General features: G+C 50.3%; 6 protein-coding genes across 6 annotated transcripts; 2 read left to right on the top strand and 4 right to left on the bottom strand.

Moving 5' to 3' along the window:
- Positions 1–251: 251 nt before the first annotated feature.
- Positions 252–1,607, bottom strand: N7481_006316 (peroxisomal membrane protein PEX14; the record flags this gene model as incomplete). The annotated part of the gene is made up of 1 exon (XM_057265535.1): positions 252–1,607. One exon carries the CDS (start codon positions 1,605–1,607, stop codon positions 252–254), a length of 1,356 nt encoding a protein of 451 aa, XP_057123255.1.
- Positions 1,608–2,883: 1,276 nt separating this feature from the next.
- On the top strand, positions 2,884–4,164 carry N7481_006317 (PAPA-1-like domain-containing protein; the record flags this gene model as incomplete). Its single annotated transcript, XM_057265536.1, has 3 exons — positions 2,884–3,682; positions 3,738–3,844; positions 3,904–4,164. The coding sequence occupies 3 exons, from the start codon at positions 2,884–2,886 to the stop codon at positions 4,162–4,164; spliced, it is 1,167 nt and encodes a 388-aa protein (XP_057123256.1).
- A 537-nt stretch (positions 4,165–4,701) lies between these two features.
- Positions 4,702–5,005, bottom strand: N7481_006318 (uncharacterized protein; the record flags this gene model as incomplete). The annotated part of the gene is made up of 2 exons (XM_057265537.1): positions 4,702–4,883; positions 4,951–5,005. 2 exons carry the CDS (start codon positions 5,003–5,005, stop codon positions 4,702–4,704), a joined length of 237 nt encoding a protein of 78 aa, XP_057123257.1.
- Positions 5,006–5,271: 266 nt separating this feature from the next.
- Positions 5,272–12,279, top strand: N7481_006319 (uncharacterized protein; the record flags this gene model as incomplete). The annotated part of the gene is made up of 1 exon (XM_057265538.1): positions 5,272–12,279. One exon carries the CDS (start codon positions 5,272–5,274, stop codon positions 12,277–12,279), a length of 7,008 nt encoding a protein of 2,335 aa, XP_057123258.1.
- Positions 12,280–12,893: 614 nt separating this feature from the next.
- On the bottom strand, positions 12,894–14,096 carry N7481_006320 (DUF4050 domain-containing protein; the record flags this gene model as incomplete). Its single annotated transcript, XM_057265539.1, has 1 exon — positions 12,894–14,096. The coding sequence occupies one exon, from the start codon at positions 14,094–14,096 to the stop codon at positions 12,894–12,896; it is 1,203 nt and encodes a 400-aa protein (XP_057123259.1).
- Positions 14,097–16,204: 2,108 nt separating this feature from the next.
- On the bottom strand, positions 16,205–19,097 carry N7481_006321 (ATP-binding protein; the record flags this gene model as incomplete). Its single annotated transcript, XM_057265540.1, is given in 2 exon segments — positions 16,205–16,649; positions 16,663–19,097. The coding sequence occupies 2 exon segments, from the start codon at positions 19,095–19,097 to the stop codon at positions 16,205–16,207; spliced, it is 2,880 nt and encodes a 959-aa protein (XP_057123260.1).
- Positions 19,098–20,400: the final 1,303 nt, after the last annotated feature.

The following is a 20,400-nucleotide window of genomic DNA, read 5'->3' on the forward strand; positions in this document are numbered from 1 at the left end:
TTTCCTTTCCTGCGTTGCTCCCTCTGGGGATCTAGTTTGTTTTGATTATCTGTTACGAGAAAAAGAAAAATTTCCCTGGTTTTAACAACGAAGTTCGATGTGGTTTAGATTGTCAAATAGACGTGGCGCCGAATGAATAGTAGATTAATTTCTTACAGTATCAGATGCTCTAGTGAAGCCCTAGGGCAAAGAGACATGTGCTGGGAGTAGTAGTTATTCTTATTTCCTGCTCTCTTTATATTTACATGCCGTTAACAAATAGTCCTAATATACTCAACACCGAAGTATCTAACATTCGATCTCACTACCTCAGGGTGATCAATCACCTTCCAGCCGAAGCGATGCCCCCCAAGTCTACCGCCCCGACTGGTAGGAAAGTTTCTCGCACTCAGCAGCGCACCCTTCACGCCACGAATCTCCGCCTTGAAACCAGCAATGGCTTCATCCTCGGACTTCTTCACACCCATCGCAGCACTATCCGTTCCATTCGTAGTGCTACTATAAAGACCATAGGAAGGCGTAGAAGAAGAGTAACTCGGAGCCGCATAGATCAAACCATCCAGATAATGGTGAAGATCCGTAAGCTTACTACGGAGGTCATCTTCCAGAGTACTAGAGTCCTTATCAACACCATTGACTTCCTTAAGCTGTGACTGGATAGACTCCAGACGACTCATGTGGTTATTGACTGCCTGTGTAGGCGCATCTGGCGCCTTGCTTTCCTTCTCAATAGCTGCGGTAGAAGACTCAGAGGTCTCGGGACTCGTCTGTGTCCCCATATCCCGGTGGAAAAGCTCCGTAGGGTCTGAGGTGACTGAATCGGTATCATTGCTTTCGTCGTCGTCGTCGATCGGACTAGTCTTTCGCGCGGTCAGGTGGGCGGGAATGACGGTGACGCTTTGCTCTAGCTTCTCGTTTAGCTTTGAGAGATTCTCTTGCGCTGTGCTGGCAAGTTCATGGCGGGCGCTTGTTAGGGTTGCAAGCATCGGTTTCACGAAGTATTCGCTAGCACCGTATATGCTAGCGCCGATACCGGCGGCGCCGTAGATGGTGTAGAGAACGCGGTCCATCGTGACTAGTGGGGGAGGTTTGTTGGCTTCGAAGAGGAATTCGGGATATGTGATGATCGGGGGTACATTGCGCGGTGCGGAGGCGGGGGTTGTGGTTGTGGCCGTTGAGCGCGGTTGAGACATGGTGTTTGGTGAGGATTGTGCAGTGACGGGGGAGGACGGGGTGGCTTCTGATTGATCGCTAGAGGGTGTTGATAGCGATTCCTGGCTCTTGTTTTCTGCGGCGGTTGGGCTGGTGCTGGTCGCCTCCGCGTTTCGGGTGATGCCGAGGAGTTGGTCGATCTCGTCCGAGTTCAGACCTTTTGATTCAAGGAAAGTCACTTTGCGATCGGTTGGGGAATCACGAATGGATTCATCCTCGAGAAATTTGGCCGCTTGGGTTAGGAGGTCCTCCCGGTTGGTGGGTGCGGGCGCATCGTCGGAGCTCGGCGACGTCGACGACGACGAGGACGGCGAGGACGATTGATCGGCTGGCGCAGTTCCTGACTGCCGTTGCCACGAAGGAATGGAGGCTGGCTTTGAGGAGGAGTCTGACATGGTGATGCTGTGGTCCCAGGTCAGAGGGGAGGAAGAAGAGAGTAGAAAGTAGAGAGAAGAGGAGCGGCGACTTCCCCGGACTGAGACTTGGGACCATGTGAGCCGACCTCGGCTGTTGCACCGACGGATCTCTCCGCGACCCACGGCAGTGTAACTCAAGTTCAAGTTCAAGTTCTAGGTTTGTCTAAATATTTGAGGTTATTCAGGCTATTTTAATTCTATCAATTGAAATATATTTGATTTATATAATTGCTTCGGTAAAGGATGGAAAATTAGTACATACTAGTAGTGAACTGGCAGCTTTATATTGAGATCTGAAGTGCCTCTAGTAACTACTATCAGTGACACTACAGTGCTAGTTAGTAGTATGTACTTCCACGGTACCTCCAGGCTTAATAACTACTTCGTTCTAGGCTGTATCTAATCATCCTACTACTAGTAATAAACATCTCTCTCTTCAAGTAACAAGCCCCTTTAATGTAAAGAACTTGATTGGGACGAAAATGTCCTGCCACTGTACTTTACTACTGGTCCGATTTCAGCCTGACAAGACACCATTCCCAGAATACACCAACGCTGGGGGTAAAGGAAATTTGTTTGTGGAAAAGGGTGCAATATACTGGAATATTTAAATTGATCCTCAATTATAGTAAATATAACCAGTAGCAGTTCACATCCCTTCATAGTGATTCATGTACTTCTCATACTGTTGATATCGGCTGACCGCCTGCCGGGCAGAATGGCGGTGGTTACTTCATTCGCTCATCCAGCGTCAGCGACAGCCCTCGTAGAGATTGGAAACTTTTGGACAAAGTACGTGTAAGTTGCCTTATTGGCCCCAGTTATCCTGCACCCCCCCGTTACCCTTCAATCCTATGCAACCGGACCCCCATCGGTGGCCCAACGGCCACTACTCTCCGAACCTCTGGGGGACACTGCAGCCAGGAGAAGCATCTGCCAACTTCCCTGCAACGGCGCTTTGTCCGCACGGCGAGCCTCCCAAACGTGGCGCCCCGAGACAAGTTGGCACTGTGCCTTCCCGGTGTGCGCTGAGTCTCTTCCCCCGTGGTGATTGGGTGACTGGCTCCCTTTCTCACTTCATCTCCCCGGTTCCTTGAGAGATGCTATTGCTATCTCGTAACTGCCACTGCCACTGCCACCTATTCTACGAGTTGCCCCCCGCATCTGTCATCCCCCCCATTCTTTCATCCTTGTATTGCCTTTTTGCCTTCACTTTCACTCCCAAGTTTTGGCTTCGGCACCACAGCCTCCCACTATGGCGCCAGCTCTCCGCCGCTCTCGTCGATCGCGAGGAGCTCAAGAACAATCTCCAGAATCGGATGCTAACCTCAATGCCAGGCCTCAGAGACAAACCCGCTCCGCTGCTGCTGCGGCATCCGTAACTGTCTCTCGATCTTCTCGATCTTCATCGGATCCCTCAGAAGAACCGACCAGGACTCTCCGTGTGACGGTGAAAATGCCCGCTGGTAAATTGCGGGAAGCTACCGGTGGCCGCTCCGGCCGCCGCTCAGTCAATGTGTTCCAGGAGAACCCCATTGTTTCAGGACCGCGTGCCAGTCGGAACAAAAAGAAGGTCGTGGAAGTTGCCTCGTCCGACGACGAGGACATCGAAGACGAAGAGGAAGATGAGGTCGAAGATGAAGAAGATGCTCCTGGCGAAGACGACGATGAAGATGCCGATGCAGATGGGGATGTAGACATGGACGACGCTCCGCCACAACCACCCACAAGGCGAAACGCCAAGGTCACGGCCCCCACTCGTGGCAAAGCCAAGAGCGTGGAAGCCAAAGAAATGGAACTTGAAGAGGAAGAAGATGAGGAAGAGGAGGAGGAGGAAGAGGAAGAGGAAGTCACCGACTCCGATGCGGAGGGTGAGCCCGATGACCAAGATGAAAGCGCTGTCCCCGAGCTCAATGTTGAAGATCTCGATGAGGAAGACGAGGATGATGACCTAGACGAAGAATTGGACAGCGAAGGCCTTGCTCTTAACAGCGGCAAGACAACCAAGCGTCAACGAGGAAACCTGGGTGATGACTTCCTGCAGCTCCCAATGGGTAAGCAATATTGGCCTCTATTTTAGAACCGGCATGGTACTCACAACCGAAACAGAACCCCAAGTGAAGAAGCATTTGACGGCCGAGGAGCGTGCTATGAGACGAGCTGAAATGGCCCGCCGAAGGAAGAACCTCAGCGAGAAGCGAAATGAGGAAGAAAAGGTATTTGCTTAGAGTGAAAATGAAAATTGGGACGAGGGCACATAGCTAACATCGAATAGATGGATACAATCAATCGACTTCTCAGGAAGCAGCCCCCCAAGCGCCGTGGCCGTGGTGCAGTTGCTGATGCTGACGGGACCCCTGCCGACCAAGAAGGCCAAGAACCTGAAAAGGCCGATCCTACGATGGTTCGCTGGGTTAGCAATGCTAATGGCTGCAAACTCAATGTTCCCGAGGAGTGGCTTGGTACTCCAGCCGGTCGTGTTTTTGGTGCTCCCCCAGCGGTTACTGGGACGAGCAAACTGGTGCATGAACTCTGAAATTGCATTTTAGAAAGTTTGACATGGATTGAGGCGCATTAAGGAACCACTCTGGGGCACTTGGGAAAAGGCAGGAAATTCTCGATACACGACGACTGTCATGTTCGGTCTCCGTATCAAAGGCATGGCGTTTACATTTTCAACTCATCTAACACTGGAGAATAATTTCACGAATACTCATGGTTTAATCATATTCTGCATACTAGTAGTAGTTATATCTGCTCAAAGATTCAGCGGGAACTGAATCCTTGACATATAGTGTATCAAGCTGCCCCATGTGTATTTCCATGCGTACATTATAATAGTATTTTGAGAGCCAAACCGCTCATCGAGATTAGCTGTAAAGCCGAGAAACTTGACCCAAGCCAATAGTCTCTCAATTTACTCCGTCACGGGCTCTCCAAAACCATTGGGACCGACCAGCGTGCCCAGGGTCGCTGAATATCACCAGATCGAGCACTTGCGACAGTTGCTTTCGTGGACTAGCCATCGGAGGCTATTCCTCGTGTTCCGGTGGAATATATGTTGCGCAAGAAATCATTGATGCTTTTCAGCTTCGGTTGTCCCAGACGCCGGCTTTGCGCTCTGGGCATTGGCACCTGCCGGGGGCGCAGTGGCACCTGAGTTCAATCCTGCACCAGACTGAGGAATAGCAGGCCCGTTGCCTTGTGTCTTTTCAGCAGCAAGTTCCTGGAATGCGGGTTGGAAGGTGTAGTAGCCTGCGGAGAAGTTTGACGTCAGAACTGATTCTCTTTCTCCCAATGACGGTGAAGGTGATATGTATACCTGTATAGACGCCCACTCCAATAGCGAGAGCGACGGGTATGAAATTGCGACTCATGGTGAAGTGAGTGGTGGGAGTGCAGCTGTGGGAAAGGTTGGAGGTTTAAACTCGGAGATGCGGGAGTGCCGAATCCGATTGCCCGGAGACTCCCCCGTTATCGCCGCACTGATTAGCGGCACGCGTCTCCAAATTATTCGACGCGTTTTCCTCGACGAGAATAAGACTCGGTGCTTTTGACTTTCACCTCATTATTTGAGCCCTCCGAATACCGAATCTCGCGCCACTCGATGTCTCGCTAATGAAATGGGCGCAGCCCACCGAACATGACAGTCGAATGGCGGGAACGAGGGTTTGTCCCGGACTCCGATGATGAGGAGGAGTTCGATTCTCTCAACACGAATAATGAGAACATTGGCGACCAAAGTGATACTATAGGTGGTGATATTGACCTGAACTATATTGCCATTCCACCCTCACCGTCGAACCTCGAAACCGAAGCCGAAGATATCTCCAAGCAACAGTATCAGGAAAATGGACAGAATGGATCGACAACGTCGTTGGGTGACGACCAGGCACAGCTTGACGCCGAAGAAGATGGAAAGGGCTCACAGGAGCTGGCTTCAAGCCCCGCAATTCGACTCCCTCCAGCAATTACTCCCCGCCAACAAACGGGCACATTTTCCAATGGAAGCTCAAGGACAGCAACACCTCTTTCAAAACGGACACCAGGGAATCGCCGATCTGCCAGGACAAGCCGGAGCAACTCATCGGTCACAATAGCGAATCAAAATAATGACATATGGGATATTCCTAGCTCGCCGGTGCAGGAAACTAGGTCCTCAAGGAAACCACGAAGCCAGGCTTTGACGCCGAAAGATACGCCCTCCGCGAAAACCCGCCGGACTCGAGATACTCCGCAAGCCAGTACACCATCAACCTCGTTACGACATATAGATACGCCATCACGAGACTCTTCGCCGGATGAATTGATGGTACTTGTGCCTTCACCACGGAAGCCGCTTGCCAACATAAGCAGCAATAGACCCCATGGACCAAGTGAACACGCCAGGTCGGACGATGAGTCCTCTTTGTCCTCAGCGAAATCAAATATCTCTATTCCGTCTCCAGATCGTTCACAGACCAGAAGAGATGCTACAAGGGAATCACACGAGGAGGACGCTTTGGCACAGATTTTACCGGGTCTTGAAATTCCCGAGGAATTCCAGCTGCCATCTTCTCAGCCAGAGCTTCCGCAGGAGGATGTTGCTCAGCGAGATGTGCAAGATGATATCCAGATTCAGATCCCACAGCTGTCCACTCGATCTCTTCGACATCACAAACCCGAACAGATGCATCCTTATACGTGGGAAAATGCGATATATCAGCAACAAATGAAATCAGTGGGGTTGAAGTCGGTTAAATTGCGCGCCGAGGCTCCTCACCCGCGGCCTGCTGAAGTCACTGATGAGAGCCAAGGACAAGATACTTTCAATCCAAACGCTATCCGATCAAGCCCACCGGCAGAAGAGTATCTTCCTGCGCCGAAGCCTAAACGAAGAAACGAAGAACAAACGACTACACCACGCGCCCGAAATCACGAAGATAATTCATTGACAATTCGACGAAAGCAATCCTCCAAGCGAAGGAAAAGGTCTCACTCTGGAGCTTGGCATGATGGTACACATCTCGTCAGCAACGATCCACGGCCCCAAATGATCATCACTTCCACTCCACCTGGCGGTCTAGACTCATCAATCTTTGATATACCGACCAGTCCGCCGCAGTCTGGTAGTTTATCTTCAGCATTGCGGACACCGCGTGCTTCAGAAACGTTTCGATTTCCTCCCGGCTCACCACCACCGCCTACCAAAACCCTGCATGTTGATTCTATGGACGTGACTCCAGACAATGACGAACCGACAATAGTTAATCAAGAAGAGCCGGCTACTTCTTCAGATGAGGAAGGAAGCTCTGATTCTTCTGGCCCGGAACTAGAGACTGCTGAGGAACGTCAGATTCGAAGACTGTCTCGACAGACCCGGGGGGTTCTGCCTGCCTCATGGCATCGAATTGATGCACAGAAACGAGACCAAAATCAAAAAGCTTTACAAGCGAGCCGTCATGCCCAGCGAGCAGATGGCAGGGGTGTTGCTAAGAAACTGTTACGAAGAAGTGGTCAACCTGTACGCCCAACTCAAATGGATCTCGGAGATGATGATGAGAGTGATGAAGAACCCCAGGGCACACGGACTCCCCGACCAAACGAAGAGAATGCAGATGAAGACCTCGCCAGAATTGTTGGGTTTGAAAACCCCTTCGGCGAAGCTGAAGAGGACGACAACTTCGAGGACAATCGGGTCGATTACATGCTTCCGCCGACCAGTCGCAATACAGGCCCTCGCGCGAAGCCAAGCAGCCTTAAACGCGTTCATTCCAAAGAAAGCTCGACCGCGAGAGAGAGAAGATTAAAGAAAGCTCGACTGCAAAAGCAAACAAGGATCACTGATTCTTCCTATGGGGGCCGGCGAACCAAACGACCGTCCACAAAAATGAAAACGAAAACGAAATCGAAATCAGCACCCCGGCTGGGAATCTTGGATGCTCCCGATGTTGCCAATCACCCTGAAAAGGAGCAGCCGCGATTTTTGAGAATTGCGGCGAGGCGAGTTCGCTCGAATAAAGACGGAGGTAGACAGAGTCCGACTCGGAAGTTTCTGCAACTGGACTCAAGGCGTGACACGGCGGATGCAAATGAGTCCCTGTGGGCATGGAGACGAGGAGCAATTCCACAGACCAAGATCCAGCCTCGACCAAAGCCTCGCAAAGTTCCGACACCCGCAAACTTTTCAAGTAGCCGTCAACGGAATACAGCATCTTCTGGCAGTTCGCGGTTGACCAGCCATTTCCCTGTTGTGGAAACCAGTGACTCTCTCGAAATTGATTATGATTCTACGCATCAACTGCCAGGTGGAGCCAACTCGCTTCCAGTAGAAGCATCCAACAGCGATACGGCACAGCCGCGATTTGCGCATGCTGAAAAACGAGGAGATCAATGGATGATTCAACGGAATACTGGAATCTCATCTTTGCGACGAAATATCTTCCGCCCTGCCGCCGGAAATCAGACAGAGCGAAGTCCAGGACAGCCAGTATCTGAAGCAAGGTTTCGCCAAACTCTTAGGCTGCTCAATCATCATTATTCGTATAAAGATTCGGATCGGACCTTTAAGCCTAGCTCGACAACGGCTAGCTCGAAACCCGCCAGCTTGACACTTGACCGATACATCTCAAATGTTGGACCAGCAGAAGCATCGCCCAGAGTCGTTCTCCAACATAATCCTGCCTTAGCGACAGAGAGCCGAAACAAGCCACAAATTTCTGTCACTCAAAATCGCCGTCGCTTAAAAAAGCGTCCACCCAAACATGTCGATCTGGCCTCGGACGAGTTCTTGCAGGATGCAGAACAACTGCCACCAATTTCTGATGAGCTGGAAGTTTTCGCTTCAACCGGCCTAGAGCCCACTCTCGCTTCGACTTTGAATGTGGGAGGCGGTCTTTTCAATTGGCAGCGTTCCTACCCACTGGATTTCGGGGTATTGCCACTGCGTAACGGCACTTTCTTCCATGAGTCTACGTTCATAGGGAGTGGAGAATTCGAACGATCAATGCAAATTCTCAAGCGGGACTTAGATCGAGGTGCAGTGTTCTGTTCCATAATGTTCAAGGATCAAATCTTCCGATGGGGGCATTGGAATGAAAAAGTATCCTCCGAAATGGGCATCGTATTTGATTCCATCGTCGCGGATGTCGAATCACTCGGTGCCTCAAATTCCGAGGCAACCCTATCATCACCGTTGGCGTCTTCATCTCTCGCATTGCGAGCATTGATTTCCTATGCCTCCGAGAACTTGACGTTCGCCGATCCTATCGACCGGGCAGGCCTTCTCAGTCGTTCCCTGGCGTTAGCTTCCAAGCTAAGAGACTCCATTGCTTCAGCTCTTACAGCGAGCAATATCGATAATAAGAATATTGCCAGTATTGCTTGCTACAACATGGTATTCGTGAACCAGATACGTCAGGTTGCAACCTATGGACAAATAAGCCCTTCTTTCGGCGAGCAAGCATTGGAATTGGTCAGGCTTTGTGTTAAGGACACAATTAGATCAATTCTGAGTCAAGCCGGGAGAGCCGGAATCAAGTCTCTGCTGGAAGAAAATAAAGACGACAAACGACGCGAAATGGGCATTCGAGAGGGATTCCCATCCGCAGAAGCATGCGTCATTGTCGATCAACTTTTGCGCTCCTCGGAGGTATTTGGTTGGGGGCTCGAGGACTACGAGGTTGAGGTCTATGCCGAAGACATCATTCGCAATCAGAAAGACATCGGGAATCTGGAGATCGCATGGCGTAGCTTGTTTATGAACTTGCCCCTCCACGAGATTGACACAAAGGGAATCGCCCGTCGAGAACTTCGCTTCAAAGCGAAAAATGACAATTGGATTCTAGTCAAAAAGCTCCTCTCGCCGGTCTTTGAAAGCTACATCATTTCTTCTGCGACCCGGACCCTATCATATAACGCTTACTGCCGGACCCTTTTTCAAAGATGTCACCGTCTAATCAATTCTTGGGGCTGGAGAGACTGCAAACCCATCCTTGACACCCTGTATGACTTCTTCGCGCAGAGGACGCTCTATAATCTGAAATTCGAAGGAAGCCATGGATCGCCTTCCTTTCTCGACGAGCTGGATCAAAATCCTTCTCTAGAAATCCGAGCTGGAGAACCGACATTTCACACTTTCCTGAAGATCATCGCAAGTGGGCTGCGCTTTTTGTCTAAGCGCTACGACAAGAAGAAAATTCGAAACTTCGCCTGGCGCCTTCTTCCGAATCATGGGCGCATGTATCCGAAAGAAGATGATGTGAACCATGAGGATCTCGATGCGTTGAGAAACCATCACGACCTTCTCTGTACCTTATACTGGGTTGTTCCTGATGGTTACCGACCTCGATTGGAAACTATCAGAAACCTCGTCAATCCGGCAACTTCCCACATCGGAACATGCGACATCAACCTAAAATCCTGGACAAGACTTGTTCGATTCAAGTTATCTACCGACGAGGAAGTTTCGGGCCTAGAACCATTTGCCGAATGGCATAGCTATCTCGTGAATGAACTTCGGAAGCAACACCTCCTTGCCCGAAGCGAGGGTGAAGCTCAGCGCAAAAAGGGGGAATGCGAACAGGACATCCGAACTATTATTTCTGACAACCAAAGACCGATTGAAAGTTTATTGAGCATGGCACTCGATGGCTTGCTTACTGCTGTTAAGCGGGCGCCGACATTGGAGCATGCGCACCGGCTGATCTCAAAAACCCCCTTCGAGTCACTGCTGTCGTTGTTTAATGCGAAGGTCTCGCGAGTCAACGTTGTTGTATCCGAGGCTCTCGCGGTGATTACGGCGTACACTCGGAAAGATGGCGCTGCTTTATCGCCCGCGACTGATTTTCCAGCGCCGGCGGCTCTACCAGCACCAGAAGATGATAGCCAAGAATATGGAGATTGGGATGATATCGATGCTGTAATGGTCGAGCAGACAATCCTTAGCGAAGGGATTGAACATGTTCAGTCTAATCTCCACCCCGTCGTCTCTCGCCTGGTCTCCGACTGCTTTGGAGCAGACCACTGCCCAGATGATGAGATTCTCCAAAGTACCGTGGACTGCTGGACGTCAGTTGCCCAGGTCTTAGTACGTCATGGCCTTAAGCGCTGGGAAGATTATTTGGATCCTTTCGGTGACGAATCGTGGAAAAGACTTCGCGAGAAGGCGCAGACCCGCAAATTCTCACCCCAGTTCCTCGCTGCTTGCATTGAGAAAGATTCTCGAATACTTTCTGACTGTCGAGTGCTTGTCCTGGGAATGTGGATGTCATCATTGATGGAGCGATCCGCTTTGCTGAAATTCCAGCATTGTTTGACGGAAGCTTTGCTCAATGGTCTTCCAGAAGACCCGCTGCTTCGAAACCTTCCTTTTTACAAAGAAAAGAAGGCTACCCGATATAAGCTAACGATCGAAGAGCTCGCCCAGCGTCGCATCTCACTTATATCAAGCATCTTGTCGAATATGCGCGAACATGTGCTGGGAATGGAGATCTCAGCTGATCGGAGTCTGTCTGTCACAAAGCGAGAATACTCGGAAGTCCTTGAGCAAATGATGAGTGTGATGAAGAAAAACTATCTAGAGCTCGGTGGGGCCGTGGGAGATGCCCGGGGCGACTATGTCAACTTTGTCCACCGAATCATCCGATTCTTGCAAGAACTTACAAACGACATCAAACCCGTGGATCCGTTCTTCATAAACCCGGCGCTGTTCCCTCTGCCGTCTTCGGATCCTCAATACGTTGTTGCGAGACTGAAGCGCTACGTGCCGAAGCTCTCTTCCGAGCAGGGCCTTCAGGCACTGATCATGTTTACTCAAGGCATCGTGGAACGCGCTATCATGGAGGGTCAACAAGATCATCTCACCGAGCAACTGCACGCAGCAATGGCGAATACCTACGAGGCTGGTGATCCCGACAAGCCCACACTTCGGGCCATCCTTCTACAATGCATTTTCCCTGGGTATATTGAACTCGTGTTCAGTGCTCGTCCCTCCTGGCTCTTAAGTCGACCCATAATCCGAAGCATGTCTCTTGTTTTCAAGGACTTGCTGTTTGATATTGACGCCACAGACTCGAATTGCATTTCATCCGTGCTTGCAATCTTCGATGCGGCTTTTTGCTCTGCGTATCGCGCTTTGCATCCACTTTCAAATCGCCCGGCTGTTTTTCAGAATTCATGCAATCTCGTGATGCTCGCCGCTTTCATCGAAATGATATCGTCGACACTTGTGGTGGTGGACTACATCGACCGCTTGACCGGTGTTGCTGATGAAACTGCCTCATACATTCAGTGGTTTCGGGACTTTGCCGTCAGTACGCTCTCCCATCTAGACGATGCCAACAACGCGGGTTCGATGCCGGAAATGAACATTCAGATGGACCCGGGCCTGCACAGACCCCCAGGAACATCCCCAAACTTACCGTCGCATCTTATTGCAACCCGCGCCATTGCTTTCGAGGAACATCAATCTTGTCTCAAAAACTGGTCTACGCATGGTGGTAGATACTACCATACTCGAAGCGGACATGACTCCAAGGAAGCTACCCTTGAACCTCAAATTGAACATCTCGTCGGTAATAATGCCGAGGCTAGGAAAGCCTTGAGTGATGCTGTGGGAGAGTTCCTAAACCGAATCGACCAGCTGGAGTTTTTCGTGGATGAGCATTGGTGAGAGGTTGATCGGTTAGACCTCTTTACTTCACAACCCTTTTTCTTTTTCTCTTTATGTTTCTATTATCCTGTTGATGATGAAGTGTATGCATGCTTAGCAATGGCGTCTGGTGGCTGTTTAGATTATGATATTGAAGGACAAGGACTCCGATTCGACGATACCAGGGGAGTTTTACGTTGAATTCAACAACATGTACTGAGTTATGTTGGCAAAAGAAATACAAAATGTCATGAATCATCAAGACCTGCTTGCTTGTTTTTGTCTGGGGAGTGATATCCCCGGGGTTACTATTTGCAAGACTATGCGTGCATCAAGTCATTGCCAGGAAGGAAACATAAAAAAGAAGAAAGAAGCAGAGCTTCGTAACTACATCCTTCCATCCTCTCGTGCGCCTTGTATATCATCATTAGACAACAAGGGGTACTGAAAAAGGAAAAGAAAAAAAACCAAACAGCAGCACCATGGTAAGCAAAAAGAGAAGAGAAAAGAGAAAAAGAAAGAAACGCCAGATGCATCACGCACAAGGCGTAATATGACCGAAGACTCGATGATAATGCCCAATTGAGGTTCCCGTCCCATAAACGCCTTTCGTATCTCCGCAATGCTAGCTAGCTTCAGATGCCTGAAACACCAGCATCGTGGCTCGATCCACGCCGGTGGAAGGGGTTATGAAATACTTTACGCATGGCGTTCGTAATGCTGTTTTTCCGTCTCGATGTCGTTCCATCGCTCGGTCCGTCCCCAGACTTTGGAACGGAGGCATCGTCCGCAAGGACAATTGAGGTGACGGCAGGTTTAGGAGGCCATTGGCCATCTGCTTTCCAGCCTTGTACCATTGCCTTGGTAAGATCTGCCAGATTGACAGGCACGGTAGGAGTCATGCCTTGCACAACGACCTTGGTATATATGGAGGGATATATGCTCGGGTTGATGGTTGCGCGGATAGGATTCGAGGGCGAAATCAATGGCGGCGCAACAGGGATGAGAAGCTCCTCAAGTTCCTCCTCGTCATCTTCCCCCTCGCTATCGGAATCGTCGATGGCCGCGAAGCTTGCCGATTCTTTACCAGGCGCCTGCTGATCTGGCTCGGTGATACTGGTCTCTGTTGAGCCCTTGCGCTTGGCCTCCTCGTCCGGAGCAGTCGAGTGCTCTTCCTCCTGATCCTGCCGGCGATGGTGTTCCTCAATCTTCTCCCTTTCCGCAAGAGAAAGCGTCGCCTCGGCCCTATTCGAGAGAACTGACGCATCGCCGGTCTCGCCAACTTCGCCGTCGGCGGCGGCCTGGGTGACCGGGGGCGGGGAAATCCCCGCACCGCTCTCCTCCGCCGAAGGTGTCGTATTCGCGGTAGATTGGTCCCTTGAAGGTATATGCGTATCGGCTAGATTGCGCTTCTGCTCCTTGGCGCAAATTTGTCGCCGGGTCCGAGCTCCTGACCATGCGTTTCGTTGTGCGATCCACCTCCTCAACCCCTCGTTCCATACCATCTCCTCCTCCATCTGTCGTCGGCGTCGGCGCCGTTGCTCGACGACTGGATCACCTCCTAGCTTCGCAGCACCTGGGGAGAACTCGTCATCATCAGATTGATCGGATGATTGTGGTTCGAGCTCAGAGCCGGAGCTATCGAATTCGCGGGGGCGCCAGTCGGTGACTTGACGACCTTGCGACAGGATGCCGATGGAGGAAGAGGTGGAGGAAGAGGATGATGGACGAATACCGTTTGGGTTTGCAATGGGGTCGTATTCCCAGTCGTTACGCACGACCTCACGGATGAAGCGTTTTGCCTCGCGAACGGCCGCGTCGCGACTGTCGGCAGACATGGTTTTGATGTGGGGATCCTTGATTTGAGGTTTTGGTGATCAAGGTTTGGGCGTTCAGGTAGGCAGAGTGAGAAAGATGGGTTGCGAGGAGGGGAGGCGCCTAATGGAAGTGAACTCCGGAGCTCAAGTGCGCCCGGACCCTGCAATGGTGTGCACTCCCCGAACTCTGGAAGTGAAGAGTGAAGCGAAGCTGTTGAGTGGCGGGCGGAGACGTATCCGATGACATCGAGGGCACGTGCCCACGCAAATAGGGTGATCGGAGGCGACAGCAGTTTGGCATCGACAAGGAACTTGAACTTATAGGCGTACATGGGGACATTGCTGAACTAATCTGTGTTCTTTGGGGCACTTGTTAGTGAAGGGTAATGTTTGTGAAGTACCTCTCGTGTTGGGCTGTGACTGATTCAGGTTACACAGCGGCATACTCCCGCCTCAGCTGTCCTGGTAGCTGTATAGATCAGCCCTATCTAGGACATTCGGAGCCCAACTGGGGTCCCCTTTGATCATTTCAGCCCCGATATCTATTGTGATTCAATATACCAGGTCAGATGAAGAAACCTATTTTTTCAACCTTTTTCTCCCTTGGCATTCAAGATTCGCAGTCTATACAAGCTTTAGCTGCCTGTGCTTATATACTTCATAGTTGTGCCCAGGTGGACCGTGCGACATGCAGCAGGTTTTGCAAAACCACTCTTGGCTGCCCAGCTGAATCATGAGAGAATTTACGATACGTTCAAGCTGAAGGCAGATAACAATCTAGCCACTACTAGTAACTAATATTCTCACAAAGTCACAGAATTTTAATCTAGTAAGAGATAGAGGAGAGGAGGCTCACGGCGAAGTATATCCATGGATTCCCACCCATACTAGACATGGGAGGCTTATTGAACCTAGACGTGGGTGAAACTGATAGTGTGTATGTCCCATGCATTTTTGAAGTTCAAAATATGCCAAAATAAACAAACATAAGTAGGTTCTTGCAGCTGTCACTATAGTATCATCATGCTCCCTATATTGGCAGCCCGGTAGATGACCAGAGAAAAGGACAACTTTCTTTCCATCTCAGCATTCCCAACCATCAACAAAATAAAACCTTTCATCTGGGCAGTACTCGGACTTCGAATCTTTTAACTGACCAAAGATAGAAGCCACCGCTACCGCAACAAATACTCCAATGTCTTACGGCACTTGTTTCTTCTTTATTCTCCTCTACAAAGCTGAATATGACCCTTGGGGATTGATCACCCTAATAGGGAGGTAGTGACTGACAGGCGCGGAACGACCTGAACGCAAAACCCAGCTCTGGCTTTTTCAAATCTTGCTTCAACTCTATGCAAGCCCTTTTCGCCTCTAATAATATATATACCAGGCTCTTGAAGCTTACCTTCCTAGCTTTCTGTACACAGGTCTTCGCCAAATTGCTTGGTCATGCCACTGACGCCGGACTCTTCTCGGAATATCTTTCTGGGCTTAAAGAGACCTGTTCTGGTAAAATAGTTGGTTGGCATCTTGGTCAGATTCTGTTTTACTCCGGGTGGATTGTCACGGTTGTGACTACTTGCTTGGGCCTGGTCCTTACTTGTTGCCGGTTGGCGGTGCCTTTTTAGAGGATATTCCCGTAAGGAAAGGTAGATAGTCTGGGTCATCGACCAGACAAAACTAGCGGTCGACCAGATAGGACCATCGCTGAATTTCCTGCAAGTGTTCCAAGGTTGCTGGATACATTTCATCGGATCGTGAGACATATGGGCATCCGAGTCTTTACTATAAGGTATCATATACAGTAAACGCTCCTCAAAGGAAGGAATATTGAACTTTGACGAGCGTTTATTGTATATTTAAGCCCAGGTGGATGGCTAAATCCCGGGCTCCAATGCGAATGTGCTTCCATGGTTGTACAAGGCCTCGGACTCAGATCGAAGGCTTACTTTGAATGACTCCCCTGCCAGTGTACATAGTAAATATCTTTGTGTATTGGTACATGTCTATCATCGCTAATATAATGTTACATTGTAAGGTGGAAACAAAAAAAAAAGAAATCATCAAATATCCCTCCTCCATCCCCTTCATACATCTACATCTCCGTCTCCGCCAACACCGCGATCCAATCACGCCGCACGGACACGCGCAGTCTCTTCCCGACTCTCCTCGCTACCTGCCGGGATGAATCCCCACCCGGTATTCTTCTTGCGCTGAGCTTTACGATCACCGTATTGCTCGTCGAACTTGCGAATAGCAGATAACGAGGACATGTCCTCGCTAATAGATGCACTAATCTCTTGCATTCCAAGTTCAAAGTGAGCGGGCGTGAGCGTGCGGCGTTCCGGATATTGATAGGCTTCATCACCCTTGTGTTCGACCGCGGCCTTATTCTCTTCCCGCACGCATGCCAATGCCGCGGCGACGGAGAGGTTCTTTAGATCAGAGCCGGAGTAGAGCGGGGTGCGATGGGCGATGTCTGCCAAGTCAACCGCGGAATCGAGTTGTTCTTCTTTGAGGTGGATTTTCAGAATGGCGTGTCGGTCTTCTTCTGTCGGAAGGTCCACGAGAAGTCTTCGGGGAAGACGGCGGAGGACTGCGTCGTCTCAGGTCGAATGGTCGGTTTGTGGCGACCATTATGAATGCTGACATGTCGTTCATGCCGTCCCATTCGCGCAGGAACTGGTTAATCAGTTCGCGGTGGGAAGTGCGGCTGCTGGCTCCTGTGCGTGAGCAGAAAATGGCGTCTGCTTCGTCGATGAAGACCACGCAGGGGCTGAGTTTTTTGGCCAGGGTGAAGATGGCCTTGACGTTTTTCTCGCCTTCACCGACATACATGTCGTAGACTTCAGAGCCACTCACTTCGAGGACAGTCGCGCCGCTTTCACGTGCGACAGCCTTGGCAAGGAGAGTCTTTCCGGTTCCCGGTGGGCCGTAGAGGAGACAGCCTGGGATTTTGTCTGTTGCCAAAACACCGTAAGTGAAAGCTTCGGGGCGAATGAGAGATAACGAAGTCAGAGTCTTGAGAGCCTCCACAGTTTCGGGAAGGACGTGCACATCGTTGAAAGTAGTTCTGATGCTGTTTGCATCGACAACTCCGTTGAGAAGTTTCTTCTCATGAGTGGTACAAGTCTGACGCAAAGATTTCAGGAGCTGTTCCCGGGTTTGGCCACTGGGTTCTGAAGCCTTGGGGCCCTTCTCCTGTAGCCAATCGCTAGTGACTCGATCGCCTCCATCCATGAGTTCGATTCCACGTCGGATGTGCTCGAAGCCGAAGGGCTCGTCCGGCTCTGCGCTTCCAAGCGCGAGAGTTGACAGCCAGTGCACCTGGTTGTAGGACCAGAAACGCTCTCGCATACCAGATTGCTTGACGGTGGATGGGTCAAGTGGCCAATCGCGAGTGCCAAAAATATCATCCTTCACGGCGGAGGAGGTCTCGCTCAATCTGTAACGTAGCATTGTTTGGAGGTGGCGGGTGTTAATTTCCATTGTTCGCTTTTGATGGTCTTCAGAGAAGGTTTTCTCTACTGTTTTCGTATCCATGGATGGAATGATTACCAATGTTTTTGAGAACTGATCGTCAAAGACATTCTGCAAGATCTTTGGGCCATCTCGGGAGTTTGTGTGCTGAAGTTCTTGGGAGGTGCTCCCAATGAGTAGGACTCTCGATCCTGCTCGCCTGCGTTCTTGGATGACCTTTTGGAGAAGAGTGATCACCCGGGAACCTTCCCTGGAGCTTTGGATCTCACGATAATCTTGTATGTGAATGATGGTATCCCGTGACAGGGGCTTTTCAGTAATGGGCTCGAGGGGTTGTTGGGCCTCTTCACTCTCAGCCTCAGTTTTCTTGGGGACTGATGACTTGGATGCCCCACTCGCCGAGTAAAGGAGCTCGTTCAAAAGGCCTATCCACCGCTGCTCCATGCGTTGTCCGTAGCCTCGTGAGGTGTTTGGCTCCTGGTCCGACTGGCCATTGATGGACGCCACGAGTGATTTCAAGCCAAGCCAATTAGGAAGTGGGACATCGCCGGACTCCCTACTGGCCTCGATGGTGATAAAACGGGGAGTGCTGACTTCGGCGTGAATCCCGGGATGCGTACCAGCGATCTCGGGGATGTCTTCGTCAGCGTCTCCGCCATCCGCAGGCTCAGCGAAGGCTGCCATTATAGCAGGGCGATAGACTTCGTATCCGAGGGAGCGAATGGCTGACGTCGCACCCGACTCCGCAAGGTCATGCTCACTGAACAGCTGAGCAATATCTTGCGCATTTAATGTGATCAGGTCGGTATTCAACTCATGCGCCAATCGCTTGACGACGGAATCTAGGAACAGAATGCCATCGTTGCCGGGGTATTGAAGAACAAGATGTGACTTCTTGGCCGATGGTTCCTTTGCGTATTGCGTAGGCGGCAATCGTAAGCCTGCTTTGACTGACGCTCGCAATTCTTCCCACAAGGGTTCTGCGAGGGAGTAGCGATTATCTGAGCTCGATTCTGATGGAGTCGCACCGGCCGAAGGATCTCCTCCATTACCCCCAGAAGCCTGATCCCCCACCGCATCACTGTTATCGGGACTGGGTCCAGGTTTCGATTTCGTGATATCCAGTTGGTACTGAGATTGCAGGAGATCGGCCTGACCTAGGGAACCATGGGTTATGTTGGCTTGGAACCAAGTAGGAATGCTGGCCGCGAGCGAGAACTTTTGCTGTTGCTGCTGTTCCGTTTGTCTGTTTCTCATAGCTCTGCGAACGGCGGATCCATATTGCCGTGCAGGAGGCTTCGTTTTCTCCGAGACAGAAGTAGCCGCGGTATCATGTGTGGGGTTATCGATGTCGGAATGACGATTGTCTATCACGTCTCTGGCGTCCGTACTAGTAGGCGGCGTTGGGCCATCAGGCGAAGGCGATGACAGCCATTGCCGCGACAGGTGGAACCGTCGCGCAGGTGCGGGCTCGGGAAAACGGCGACGTGCGATGAGTCGACCAGGGCGAAGGCGTACGATGGGCAGCCGAGCCTGCTGCATTGACAGATACATCCAGGGCACTATACGCCAAGGATTCCACAGAAGCGAATGGCTGCAATGGAGGTGAAGGGGAGGTTGCGCAAGTCCAGATTCAGATCCAGATCCAGATCCCAAGGCGCCTCCGCGGGAGTGATAAGCGTCACGTGACGTTCATTGATAAGAAGTTTTCAGGGATCGATGGAAATGGTTTATGGAAGAGGTGGAGGTGCAAATGTAAATAACTTTGCAAAAATGCATGTCCAACAGGCTCTTGGTCAGTAGTATATGGTTAGCTTCCTGGTTTTGTACTCGATTTATCACAGATCCCCATGGATGAAGTCCAAAAGTTGTGACTACTACATTTGGCGTCTATGGACTTATACTAAACTCAATTGGATGTGTCAGGTAATAGACCTTGCATATAATATATCCAACTCGAGGGCATTGAATGGAATTGAGTTGTATCAGTATCAGTAGTTGTCAATCTTGGTTAGGTTAAGGGTGATCGTCGACCAGGATTATAATAGAGTTTGTGTTGGATTACGAGCCGAAATATAACCTACTACGAGCAAGTGGTAAAGTGACCTTAGATTTTGAAAGAACGATCATGCATTGCAGTTCTAGTCTAGAATAGTATATATAGGTATCGTCCGGCCACTGATGATGGTATGATGTTCGCAGAAGTCGATGACCTAATGACTAAGTTGGATTAGCTGATGTTTCCAACTCCATGGCATGTTGTAAATAGCAAATAGCATGTGCATGTGTAGTTTCTCAGACAAGATATACTGGCAAGTAGCAGACCGACCGGGAAAGGAAGGTCCGTATTTCCTCGTCATGTTCGATTTGGAAGGTAAAGAAGTAAATAGGTTTTGTCATCCTCGAAAGGGGAGGTGGTTGAGTGGATGGAAAAAAGAGCAAAAAAGGAAATTAAGCAAAAGTTCAACTTACCATGGGCTAACAGACCTGCAGCAATGGGCTGACAAGTAGGTTAGTGGCGTGGTTCATCCGACATAAAGACGACCAGTCAAGAGGCAAAAGATACTCAAGGCACTCTTGGATGTTGCGGTGGCGAGGAACACGAGGAAACAACTTGAGGAAAGAAAAAAAAAGACGAAAAAAACCGCGCTGAAATACACAAGAGTCACATGACCTGTGGATCGGGTTAGCGCGGTTTGGTTGAAAATGAAAATGAGAATGAAGGAAGAAGAGGAAATGGAAAAAGAAAGGATATCCTCATGATATTATGCGAATAGATCATATGTACTACTCTATTACTACTCTATTTCTACATTTACACTTATTTACATACACCTATTTGCTA

Source organism: Penicillium waksmanii (assembly GCF_028829765.1).
Source record: "Penicillium waksmanii strain IBT 27052 chromosome Unknown utg000005l:1.0-5232799.0:1.0-5237142.0, whole genome shotgun sequence".
NCBI classification, from domain to species: Eukaryota; Fungi; Ascomycota; class Eurotiomycetes; order Eurotiales; family Aspergillaceae; genus Penicillium; species Penicillium waksmanii.